The 13,297-nt window shown below is 42.8% G+C and overlaps 2 protein-coding genes across 2 annotated transcripts in view; one reads left to right on the top strand and one right to left on the bottom strand.

Moving 5' to 3' along the window:
• LOC148040953 (transferring glycosyl group transferase) overlaps positions 1–13,297 on the top strand; it is a 31,776-nt gene that overhangs the window by 766 nt on the left and 17,713 nt on the right. Inside the window, exon 1 of the mRNA XM_087675057.1 lies at positions 1–25. This exon is cut by the window's left edge and continues 766 nt beyond it. Within this exon, the coding sequence (XP_087531183.1) occupies positions 1–25 (25 nt within the window). The remainder of the gene's footprint in view (positions 26–13,297) is intronic.
• On the bottom strand, positions 1,791–6,165 carry LOC148040954 (uncharacterized). Its single transcript, XM_087685835.1, has 2 exons — positions 4,848–6,165; positions 1,791–1,894 (listed from the first exon to the last, which is right to left on the bottom strand). Exons 1-2 carry the CDS (start codon positions 6,109–6,111, stop codon positions 1,791–1,793), a joined length of 1,368 nt encoding a protein of 455 aa, XP_087541961.1. The 5' UTR covers positions 6,112–6,165.

Raw genomic sequence — 13,297 nt, 5'->3', positions numbered from 1 at the left:
TTGCAGCGGCCTAGGTTTGTACCAGGTGAGTTAGACTGTTGTTCAGTCTTCATTGCTTGTGATTCTGTAGCTCATTTTACTTGAATGGCAGTGCAGCTGTGGTGCACCACACAGAAATGCACATACACACATGTTTTACACTAACAAATTTGTGTATCCTAAAGCAACACTGCATGCGCATACACAAGCACTATGCATGTTCACAGACAGCCAGGTCAGATGCAGCATAAAAGTTGGCAGAAGCTGGCATGAGCTGATGCTTGCCATTCCTTGATACAAAATCTCCTGTGTTAGGGAAGGCTAGTGATGCAAGCGATCATTTTTCGAGCATATAGGCTGGGGAGAATGGAGGAAGGAAGACCTATGGCATAGGAGATAGAATGGGTGTCTCGTCAACAAGTGAAAACTACAGCTGAAAAAGACCCATCTAAAGAGAAATAAGGGTCATGGGTTCAATTGTGTGCAAATGATATCACTATTTGGCATATGCTAACCCAGTCTTGAAGCAATACTGAACGAAGCATTGAAATAGATGGACAATGAGAGGCTCATACTCAGACACACTTGCCAGTGGAGGTGGTGTAATTAACAAGAGAATGTGCCCCGATCGAAGAAAGAACAATATATTGTCTCAAAAGTATAAATACGATCAACCATAGTGGTGGAAGAAGTACCAAAATGCTCTCAGCTGGAGTAAAGATACAATCAGTCTCACTAGGAGGTCGTATAATACCACTTCAGGCTCCCTTTCTAAGTTGGGAGAAGGCCCGCTGCTGACCTCATCAGAACAGGAAGCTAGATTTTGGCAGTTAGGTGCTCTCCATTTGACTCTAAGAGCACAACTAAGTCTACAGACAGGTGGAAGCAATAATAGAACTGTAGCGTTATCACCACTAGGACATGTTGGCATCTTGCACACCTATTTGCTAGGTCATAATGCAAACAACTGCTACGAAACATGGATCGCATGAATGCTATGATCTAGATTCCATCAGCCTGGTAAAATGAAGTTTCTCTTGAATATCACACCTTCTCGTCATGTGGAAGAGCTTTGTGAGCAGAAGTAGGTGCTCTATCCTCGAAAATACCCCATGAGTCCCACCATCGTAAGTGTATCAACATAGTCTCTTGGTTGCTTCTAAAGTGTGTGGATCTTTGCAATTTATGTAGCCATGCCCTAGAAAGGAAAGAACTCCATACTCTACATAAGAGTCCCGAACCTTTCATAGTCTCTTGGTTGCTTCTAAAGTGTGTGGATTTCTGCAATTTATGTAGCCATACCTTAGAAAGGAAAGAACTCCATACCCCAACCTTTGGCTTATATAGAAGTAAGATGATGAGAAAGGAACTTGCTTGTCTTGCTAAATGTGCAACTATAGGGCATTGCCTTGTGACTTGGTATCCCTGTGCTCCTTTGGTTGGAACTCAATAGTTACTTTTGTTGAGAAACCATATCATTCAGTATTGTTTCCCTTCTTCATTTCATAACCACCACCACAATGCCAACAACATCTTTTTCCAACAACCTTGATTACACAATCTTGCTATTAGCTCATTCCAAGATATCGCATTTCAAACGAAAAGCATATCACACACTTCTTGTGCTTTTGAAAGAGAGCCACATTTGGCATACATACTAACTAATGTGTTTCTTTTTAGCAATATCGACATATATCCTACTACCTCGATTCAAGGTTTTGTTATTTGTATAAGTCTCAATAGGGCTACAAAAGCATGTGGGATGTGAATGCATAAAACATCTCCCTTGTTCTACTAAGCTAGATGATGCATTACACATTTACAACCCCAAAAAGGCTTTTTGGGTGCCTTTTGAGATAGTCAGGGTGCCACTCGAGAGACTTCAGAGTGTTGGGATAAAGGCCCGGTATAACCTCTGTGTATAGTACACACACATTATTTAGCTGTATATGTGAATGTACCCTTACGCGCCCTAAGTATAAATACATTTTATTCTATATCAACACATTTGTTGGTACACTCATATCGCATCGTACTTTCACTCTGCTCTCACTCTAACTCTCTCACCAACCGTCACACTTACGCTCACTCCTCGAATTTCTGCTGCATCCAGCTAAGATCCAACAATTGGTATTAGAGCTGAAGGTACAAGCCGACAGTCACTCGTCATTGAAACTGACAGGCGTGACTTGCGACCAAGGGCAGCCAGCCAACGGGGATGTTCAGTAGACAAGCGACGTGTCCAACAGGGTAGTCGGGCACAACACACAGGTGTTGTACGTGATGAGGCAGCAGGCACACGTGGGGGGGACTAGGCAACAGGCGCACGCGGCATTGGGTAGTGACGATCGGGTCGTCGGCAGACATGTCATGCGACCTGCTTGATGGGTCAACAGATCCCCCACGTCAAGTTTTTTTAAAAAGTAAAATTTTTATTTTAATCTTTCAATTACCACTTATGCTTAGCGGGAGTTTATGCACTGGAGGCATAGATCTTAGATTTGTGCAAAATTGAGCCCAAAATTTGGGGCTTTTCCCAGATTTGACATCGTCTATGCTTGGTAGTGATATTCAGGTCAGAAATTGCAGACATTGCGTGTGGTGACCTCAATTAAATTGGGGATTTTGCCATATTTGTTAGAATTTTACTCTTTTGAGTAAAATTTCTTAACATTGGATTCAAAAAATTTGGGGCTTTTCAAGTATTGGCAAAATTTTTGCTTAGTTCGGTTAGATTTGTGACATTTATGCAATTTTGGACCTGAAATTTTGGGGGTTTGTGCAAAATTTGGTAAATTTCTGCATCTTTGCCCGTGTGGTGGTTGGTTCATGTATAAACAACAGAGACTTATTTCTAGTTGAGGAAGAACAACAGGGTGTTTGCTGGATCAGCTTGTGCTTTTGCATTTCAGGGACATTTACTCTTGTGTTCGTGATAAAATGGTTGCAACTTCTTCCAGTTCAGACATCAAGAGTTTGATGGAAATCAAACGGTTTGATGGTCATGGCTTTGACCTTTGGAAAGACCGTATGCAGGGAATTTTGTTTCTAAAGAATTGTGAGGATGCTTCGCAGGAAGATAAACCCGCCCTAATTTCTGATGTAGATTGGGCCAGAGTAAATAAAAAGGTTGTGGCTTACATAAAGATGGGTGTCACTGATGACATCTTGACAGACATTAAGGGTTTAGATACATGTTATGCAATATGGGAGAAGCTGAAAACTACCTATGAGATCACCATACCTGTTAATCGGGTGCATTTAATGCGCAAGTTGGTAAATATGCGAGTGGATGAGTCAAAGCTTGCAGTTGAGCACTTGAGTGCATTTATAGGGATTTTAAATTAGCTCAAAGATGCAAATTTGAACTTTGATGATAAGTTGAGGGTAATCTTTTTGATCATGACACTGCTTGACTCTTGGGAGACCTTGGTGGTTTCACTTAGCAATAACCCCAATCTCTCGTATGATGGGGTGAGGGGTTCTATCTTGAATGAAGAAATTAGATGTATGTCTAGTGGGAGAGGCAACAACCTAGCTTATAATGTAAGAGGCAAGGTTGAAAAGAAAAATGCTAATGCAGGATAGAGAAACAGGAGCGAGAGCAAAGGGAAGGAAAAGAGTGACATTACTTGCTATCACTGTGGTCCAAAGGGCCACAAGAAACTTGATTGCATGTATTACAAGAAGGAACAAGAGAGAGAGAAGAATATAGGAGATAAAAAGAAGAAGGAAGATAAGACATGCATCTGAGGCAACCAAAGGCAAAGAAAAAGCCAATGTGGCCTCTAGTGTGGTCATAGAGGAGCTTTTAGATACAGAGGTTGATTCATTATGTGCAGTTGATTATGATGCCCTTGTATGTCACATGCAGGATATGTAGATTACCAATGGTGATGTGATTGATGCACTTTTGTCAGTTGATGATGGTGTCACTCAGACTTGGATTGTAGACTCTGGTGCCTCTTTGCCATGTAACTTCTTGCTTGGAATGTTTTGCTATGTTCAATGCAGGTAGTTATGGAAAGGTGTATCTTGGAAATAACCATGCTTGCAGCATGATGGGATTGGTATTGTATCATAGAAACATGAAACGGGGAACGGGAACGGGGAACGGGGACGGGGACGGGAACGGGAACGCCAAACCTAGGGAACGGGAATGTGGGAACGGGAACGGCATTTAAAAAATCAAAATTCATGAAAAAAATTTAATATTTCACTTATAATCCATGTGGACTCTGGAGTGTTAAAACTTAAAACCAAGGTATATAATCCACAAGGACAAATCATTTTAAGTTTTAACTTTAAGATATCATGCATTATTCTAAAACTACTCATTAGAAATTGAATTGCAACTTACAAGGCTCAAGAGGTAAGCTATTCAATTATAAATAATAAAATCCATAATACATATGCCAAAAATCATAAATGATAAAACAATGGACAATGAACTAAACTTTAAAGTCTAAGCTAAAAGAACATGCCTATGGTACCATTGCCAGAAAACTTAAAAGATTACAAATATGAAATTGAAGTCTAATCTTTGAAAGAACATGCTCATTGCCCCAAAAAAGACTACAAATATAAAGTCTAATCTCTAGACTGAAGCAAAATGCGGCATGCCAAAATAGCCCAAAGGGTAACTGCAAGACTGCAAGACTCAAGTACAAATATAATATCGCATGGCACAACTGTCAATAGCCCAAGTGTCACAGTGTCATCAATGATCATAATATCATATATAATGTAAATGTGTCATGACTCATGTATCATGAGACTCGTGATAAGTAAGCTAAATCAAAGATCATAATCATGATCTGAGGCTGCTCTAGCCACTCCTGAAGTGCCAGCCTCATCATCATGTGTACCATGAATTGTTGCATCTCCCTCAACATCAGCATGTGTCTCCTCTTCTTGCTGCATCTCCCACTCTGTGAATGGATCAGGCTTTGTTGTCATACTGTTACATAACATCCTCAAATTAGCACTAATGAATACTAGATCGTTTGCTCTCTCCACACCAAGACGGTTTCTCTTCTTTGAAGCAATGTGAGCGTAGGTACTCCAAAATTGCTCCAAACAAGAGGAGCTAACTGACTGACTCAAAATACGGATGGCTAGTTGCTGCAACTCAGGACCATCCGAACCATAGTCCTCCCACCACAAAGCTGCCCCAATCTTACAGCGATCCTCCTGTGCATCCCCACAACCAAAAGAACCCCAAAAGGTCCTATAACATGAAAGCTGATCTCTGATCTTTCGTCTAGTGCCATGATCAGGTACTAGATGAGACAATATAAGTCTCCATGCATCCATAACCTCAGTGTCATTCTCCTGACCCTTGCCCTGGAACTCAGGATCCACAACAAATGCAGCTGCATGCATGGGTGAGCTATAGGAGTTCCACCTCGTCACAACTAAATGGTGTATTTCCTCATACGCCTCATCATTTGGTGCCAACTCCTGCAACTTTTCATTCAGCCTGTCCATAGCCTCATATACCTTGCCAATGCAAGGTTGCATAGCATCCATAACCCTCAATAAATGTACAATGGGTGATACCATAGCATCTATCCGCTTTACATCATCCCAAAAAGTGGAGTTATTTGCTTTCTCCAAGCATAAGATACCTGTAGGAGTATCTGCCAATGTTGATGAGGTAAACTCATCACTAAGAAATAACTGCCTCAAGGCACTACTGCATTCTCTTAACCTGCCTAGCATCAAGAAGTTAAAGGCAAATCTGGTATTAGAGTATTTTAAAAGTGTCATCTTCGACCGCAAAGAGAAGTGATGGCGAAGAAACTGGTGATTCAAAACAAAGCTAACCATTTGAGCTCCTTGCTCTATGACAGGTGCAATCCATGACAGGTTACCAATATCCTTTAGTAGGTTGTTCAAGCAATGAGCCATACAATATGAAACTGTGATATGCGGATAATATCCCTGAATAATAGCACCTGCTGCCCTATTTGCAGGCTCTCCATCTGCAACAAATCCCACAACATGCTCTGGGCCAATAAGCTCAACACCTGTAACCCACTCTGCTGCAAGTACATCTGCTGACTTTCCTGTCCCCGATGCATCATGTGAAGATATGAAATACATTTCTCCACGAGAATAAGCAACCATACCATGAATGGATCGCTTGCGTGTATCACTCCAACCATCAGCAATCAAGGAAACTCCATTTTAGCCCCCATGCTCTTTCTAGTCACTGCTGCTTGCTCAACAAGGCGCTTTTCCTTGTCGAGCAAAGTGGTGCATAAGGTCTCTGATGATGGAGGTACATACGAAGGGCCATACTCACCAATCTTCTTGCACATCAATTTAAAATACTCTGACCTGGCTGCACGAAATTGAATGTGGTCATGATAAAAAAAGCGTGCCATTGATGTATCCACCTCTTCCTTCTTCTTGGGATCCCAATTAGCATCAAGTGTGCTTTGTCTACGTGCAACATGTGGCGTTGTTGATGCCATGGCCGATGCAATGCCTGCAGTAGGTGTGGAGGTAGCACTTCCTGATACTGACCTTGCTCTAGATACATCTGATGGGGATGGTGTCACAAAAGTTGCAGGGTCAACTGCAACACGTCGTGGTCTAGATGCAAGATAAGCTTGTTGACCTGCTACACGGTCACGAAGCTCCCTTTGCTTCTCCAAGGTCACATTTGGACAAAACTACACCTCTGAATTTGGCTCATGTAGGAGATGAGCTCGGACCGATTATGCATAAATATTAAAATGGAAAAAGTGGCAATTGGTAGTCCATATTCTAATATTTAAGGAACTTGGAAAAAAATCAATAAAAATTTGAAATACAAATGCTCGGCTCAATGGATTACCTTGTTTGCTCCACTAGCTTGTATAGGCAAAGCTTGCAAGTCCATGGTCGAGATCCTCCACCACTCAAAGGGCGGTCAGCATTTACTTCTTCCCACCATGACCAATCATCAGACCTTCTTCCTCGACCACCAACCCGACTAGCGGGGCGGAAAGATGAAGCCATTTATGATTTCAGGCTGAAAATTGAAGATTCAAGAGTCGAGAGAAGGAAAAATTGAAGGCTGGAAATTGAAGGCTCGAGAGAAGGGAGAAGGCTCAAGAGTCAAGACTCACTCAAGAGTCGAGAGAGAAGGGAAGACTCAAGAGAAGAGGAGAAGAAGGAAGAGAAGGAAGAAGGTTCAAGGAAGAAGGAAGAAGAGAAGGGAGAAGTGAAGAGAAGGTAGAAGGAAGAAGAGAAGGAAGAGAAGAAAGAGAAAGAAGAGAAAGAAGAAGAAGGAAGAGAAGGAAGAGGTTGGAGGTGGGAGGAGAAAGAAGAGAAAGAAGAAGAAGGAAGAGAGGGAAGAGAAGGAAGAGAAGAAAGAAGAAGAAGGAAGAGAATGAAGGTGGCTGGGCAGCTGGCTGCTGAGGGCAGGATGTAGGCGGGTCCCGGGAGCAGGATGAGGCGGGAGTAGAACGCGAAGAGCAGGATGCAAGCGGGAGTCTGGGCACCGGGCGGGAGTAGAACGCGAAGCGCAGGCGGATGCAGAATGCGGGCGACCGGGCGCAGGTAAGTTTCGCCTGCCACGTGGCGTTCCCTGTCCCGTTTCAGACAGGGAACGCAGCAGGGAACGCGCCCTGTCCTGTTTCAGAGAGGGAACGTTCCATCATTTGGGAACGCGGTCCATGACGGATCCATTCCGGGGACGGCGATTCCACGTGCCGGGGGGCCGTTCCGGCCGTTTCCTGTCACTATGTATTGTATACTTGTCTTTAGACAATGGGCAAGAACTTGTGTTGAAAGATGTCAGATATGTACCTGGCATTAAAAAGAGTTTACTATCTGTTGGTTAGCTTGACTTGCATGGTTACACTACACTGTTTGGTGGTGGTTTGTGGAGAGTGAAAAAGGGTTCCATGTTGATTGCAAAAGGAACCGAGAAGGGCACTTTGTATTGTTTGCACTGTAAAGCCTTAAATGGCAAGTTTCTTGTAGTTGCTGAAATTTGCAACCACTTGGAGTTATGGCACAAGAGATTAGGCCATATGAGCCAAAAAGGACTTGATGTCCTTATCTCTTTGAAGAGGGTTGATGGAAAAGGCTCTAAACTTGACTTTTGTAATGAGTGTCAGTTTGGAAAGCAAATAAAAAATTCATTTTACTCTGGTGTCTCTTGTAAGTCCAATGTCTTGGACTTAGTGCATTCTGATGTATGTAGTATGCTTGTGAAATCGTTGGGTGGTGTTGCATATTTTATCCCCTTTATTGATGATTGTTCCAAGAAGATTTGGGTATACCTGTTGAAAAAGAAAAGTGAAGTATTTGCTGTTTTTAAAACTTTTCATGCATTTGTGACCACTCAGACAGGTAGAAAGCTGAAATGCTTGAGAACTGATAATGGGGGTGAGTTTCAAGTCCTTTTGTGACTCGCATGGAATTAAGAGGGAGCTTACAGCTCCTTACAACCCTTCTTCAAACGGGGTGGCTGAAAGATATAATAGGACTTTATGTGAAAGAGTGCGGTGCATGCTGTCCACTGCTAATCTCCCTCATGAGTTTTGGGGAGAGGCACTCAAAACCGTAGTTCACATTTGTAACCGCTCTTCAAAGAGGTCCTTAAATAATGGCATCCCTGAGGAGGTTTGGTCTGGCAAATCGGCCTTATATGACCATTTACGCATATTTGGTTGTGATGCTTTCGTGCATGTTAGAGATGAGCTAAGGAACAAACTTGATCCAAAATCCACCAAAGGCATTTTCATGGGCTATGGTGATGAGGGTGAATTTGGTTACAAAGTGTGGTTACCTCAGTCCAAGAAAATTATTCGCAGCCGTAATGTTGTGTTTAATGAGACAAAATTGCTGAAAGGTACTTTAGCCTCTAATGAAGATATGAAAAAGGTGAAATTTCAGAGTTTGCAACCATCTATTACTTCAGAAAATGAGCCTCATGGTGCCGTACCACAGGCTGAAATTGATGATTAGCTGGTTATTTTTGAGCCAGATGATGATAGACAGCAAATACGAGCACAAGGAGGTCATGGACAGCAAGATAGGCTTGCTGATTATGAAAATGCAGGTGCTGTACAGCATGAACAGCATGCTGAAAATGGCTTACAACAGCCAATAAATGCTGAAAATAATATACCTCTAGATGTAAACCCAATTCTTGAAAATGTTGATAATTGGGTACGCAGGTCTACACGCGTAAGAAGGCAACCACATAGGTTTGACCCTCCTTGCATTATGTGATGCTTACGGATGAGGATGAGCCTGTTACATACAAAGAGGCCAAGTCATGTGAGTTCAGCAGTAAGTGGGAGCTAGCTATGCAAGAAGAGATTAAATCTCTATGTACAAATGATACTTGGGATCTTATGTCATTGCCCAAAGGAAGAAAGCCTCTTCCAAACAAATGGGTGCACAAAGTAAAGACAGTTGATGGGAAACCCAAGTACAAGGCAAGACTGGTTGCCAAAGGGTATGCACAAAAAGAAGGGATTGACTTCCAAGAGGTCTTCTCACCTGTTGTAAAGATGACCACTCTATGTGTGCTTTTTGCTCTCACTATTGTATTGGACTTAGAGCTGTACCAAATGGATGTAAAAACAGCTTTCTTACATGGTGACATTGAAGAGGAAATTTACATGAAACAACTCGAGGGCCTTGTAGTTCTTGGAAAAGAGCAGATGGTATGTATGCTAAAATGCAGCCTGTATGGGCTGAAGCAAGCACCACGGCAGTGGTACAAAAAGTTTGACATGAAAGATTTGGGAAATGCAAAGCATATTTTGGGCATGAGGATTCGTAGAGATAGAATGCAGAAATTGCTGTTTTCATCTCAAGAAAAGTGCATTGAAAAGGTACTGGACAGATTTGACATAGTTGAAGCTAAGCCTTTTGGGGTACCCTTATCTCCTTATCTTAAGCTTAGCAAAGCCAACAGCCCAAAAGATGACGTGGAAGCAAATGCTATGAAGGGAATTCCTTATGCATTAGCTTGTGGCTCTCTTATGTATGCTATGGTTGCTACTCGTCCAGACATTGCTCATGCAGTGGGAGTTGTTAGTAGGTTTATGTCAAATCCTGGCAAAACACATTGGGAGGTTGTCAAGTGTATTCTTCGATACCTCAAGGGTACACAAAGAAAGTGTATTTGCTATGGGTAGGGTGCACTTAGTTTGCAAGGTTATTGTGATGCTGACATGGCAGGTGACTTGGACACTTGTAGGTCCACCAGCGGGTATGTCTTTATAGTTGATGGTGAGATTGTTTCTTGGTGTTCCAGGTTGCTAAACATTGTTGCACTGAGCACCACTAAAGCTGAATACGTATCAGCTACTGAAGCTTCTAAGGAAGCTATATGGTTGAGCAGACTTATAGAGGATCTCAGCATGTCTATGGGTATTGCAGTTTTGGGATGTGATAGCCAGAGTGCTGTGTATCTGGCTAAGAATGCCATGTACCATTCACGCACAAAGCATATAGATGTACGATATGACTTCATCAGACAGATTCTGGAAGATGGTCAAATCGCATTGACCAATATCAAAACACAGGACAACCCTGTAGATGTTCTCACCAAAAGTCTAAGCAAAGCTCAGCATGAGCATTGCATCCGATGAGTTGGTTAGAGGTTCACTTCGGATTTTTAAGTGGGAGGTTGTTGGGATAAAGGCCCGGTTTAACCTCTGTGTATAGTACACACACATTATTTGGTTGTACATGTGAATGTATCCTTACGTGCCCTAAGTATAAATACATTTTATTCTTTGTGTACCAATGCATTTGTTGGTACACTCATATCACATCGTACTTTCACTCTACTCACTCTGGCTCTCTCACCAGTCATCACACTCTCACGCTCACTCCTTGAACTTTCGCTGCATCCAATTGAGCTCCAATACAGTGGACGACACTCTAGACAATCTATGCCTATATATACGGCATTGACTCCACTCCCCATCCCACATTCATTCCTTTTGATGTTTTGTTACTCTCTTCCATCTCTCTATTGCTGCTCACACCCCACCAGGACATTGCCGTTCGTGGTTTTCATCTCTCCATGCACCAAACGCCTGGTCTCCTTCACCTTCTAGGTTGCGTTTTGGGCTGCAAATTCTCTTCCTCCACCTTGTGACCATTCTTCACGATTTGGCGTTGGATTGTACCTTCGTTTTTGACTGCAAATTCTCTTCATCCATGTGGCAACCATCATCTCCAGTTGGCATTAGTAGGCACTTGTGCTTTTGTTGTCAGATCACCTCTCTCTACTTGATGACAGGATCTACCCACTGGGTGTCAGCTTTTCGGCTGCGTTTTGTAGCTGGCACTCTCCTTGACTTCGGATTGGGTGCGGTAGGCACTTGGTACCTTAGATACTTGCGTTTTTGCAAATTTTGCTCAATCGGGGGATTGGATTTCCTCATTTGGCAAGCCGTCCTGTTGATCCTCAACTTCCGGAGTACGCGCTCATAGCTGTTAATATTTTTCTTTGATGTTGGGAATAAAGGCCTCGTGCCTTTTAAATGCGCTCGGGTGTGAACACACCCTTAGCACTTGTACTTACACATATATATCTATCTAAAAACCTAAAGGTACACACTCGTCATTGTACCTGAAAATGTGCTCACTCTTTGTCTCTCATTGCGCGTAGCGACCGTCTGTCTTGATCTCCGTGCCTAACCGGTTCCTACAAACTGGTATCAGAGCTGCAGTTGAGGCGTTCGTGCCTCTCGGAGTTCGAACTGGAAGGCGAGCAGGAGAGTCACCGACGTGACGTGCAGGCAGTGGGCAGCGGCAGACGACAATCAATCGTAGCGAGACCAGACGATTGTTGGAGACTAGGCGACAAGCTGGAGACCCGGCGACAAGTGCAGAGGTAGTCGACTGGAGCAGGCGCGCGACGGGCAGCAACAGTTGACGAACACCAGTTGACGCGCAGCGGACCGGACATCTCCACCGGGGCGGGACCAGCAAGCGCTGACAAGTGCGACCAGCGGGCGGCAACTCAGCAGGCACGATAGGTCACAGACCTGAACGGCCCGTTGACGCGCAATTTTCCTCTTTTTTTTTTCAAAAAACATTTGAGATTCCTTTTGCCTCCTCTCCTCCGTGTGTTTGCGTGCGCAAGCACAGTGTGTAGATCTGTGCAAAATTGAGCCAGAAATTTGGGGCTTTTCCTGAATTTGTGGATCTCAACACAGAATTGGACTATTTGACTCAGAAATTGCAAAGTCGGTGCACATTTGCCTGGGAATTTTGGGGCTTTTTACATTTTAGTGAAACTCTTTCAATTTCATTGAAATTCGTGCACGTAGGACTTGGAAAATTTGGGGATTTGTCCAAATTTGGTGCGAGCAAGATGCAACAGTGATATCTGTCTCAGAAATTGCAGGAATTTGTGACATTTTGTCCCCGACATTTGGGGCTTTTAATGTACATGCACAAATTGGGCTGAAATTTACCCAATTTCTTGACATTGATGCACATTGGACCTTGTGCAATATGGGGCTTTTGCAGTTTGGGCAAAATTTGTGCAGCATTTGGTCATTTTATGTATATGTAGGTTGAATTCCACGCAATTTGGACAACAACACTTGGTAAAATTTGGGGGTTTTGCTAAAATTGCTCTATTTTGGCAAAATTGGACTGTTCTATGCATGACAAAGAAAATGCAGATGTGTGTTTGATGTTTTGAGCACAAAATTTTGGGGCTTTTGACCGTTCGTGTCAAATTTTATGCTCGTGGGTACATGTACAATAGAAATTGCAGCTGAAATCTTGGGATTCCTCATGTAATGTGATGTATATGCCCCTTGCAACAGCTGTAATCAGTTGGATAATGCTGTAGCACATGGTTTGGTGCTTCTGAAAATTTAAATACAGATCTGAAATCTGTGCTTCTGTGTGGTCATTTATTACTGATTGGTACTTGTTTGTGCCTTGGTCACTTGGGTGACAGTTTTGGGCCTGGATTTGCTGGTTTTTTGGTCACATTTGGGCTGAAAATCTTGGCTGGCAGCAATGACAGCAGTAATTTGATGCACATAAAGAAGCTTGAAGACGCACATAACTTTGCAGTTTGGCAAAAGAAGTGCTACAATATCCTATTACAAAAGAAGCAGGCAAAGCCGATCAAAACCAAAGGGGCAAAGCCCGTGGACATGGATCAGGACGATTGGGATGAGTTTAATGAGCTTGCACACTCAACCATAGAGCTATCGATTTCTGATGCCTTGCTCTTCAACATTGAAGGTTTGGATTCTGCATATGCTATATGGACTAGACTAGAAGAACTATATGCACAAAAGAGTACTGCAAGCAAAGTGTA

The sequence above is a fragment of the Lygodium microphyllum genome, chromosome 1 (genome assembly GCF_053477565.2).
Source record: "Lygodium microphyllum isolate KBCC chromosome 1, Lygodium_microphyllum_v1.1.10, whole genome shotgun sequence".
Taxonomy (NCBI): Eukaryota; Viridiplantae; Streptophyta; class Polypodiopsida; order Schizaeales; family Lygodiaceae; genus Lygodium; species Lygodium microphyllum.
This window is presented reverse-complemented; position numbering and strand designations above follow the sequence as displayed.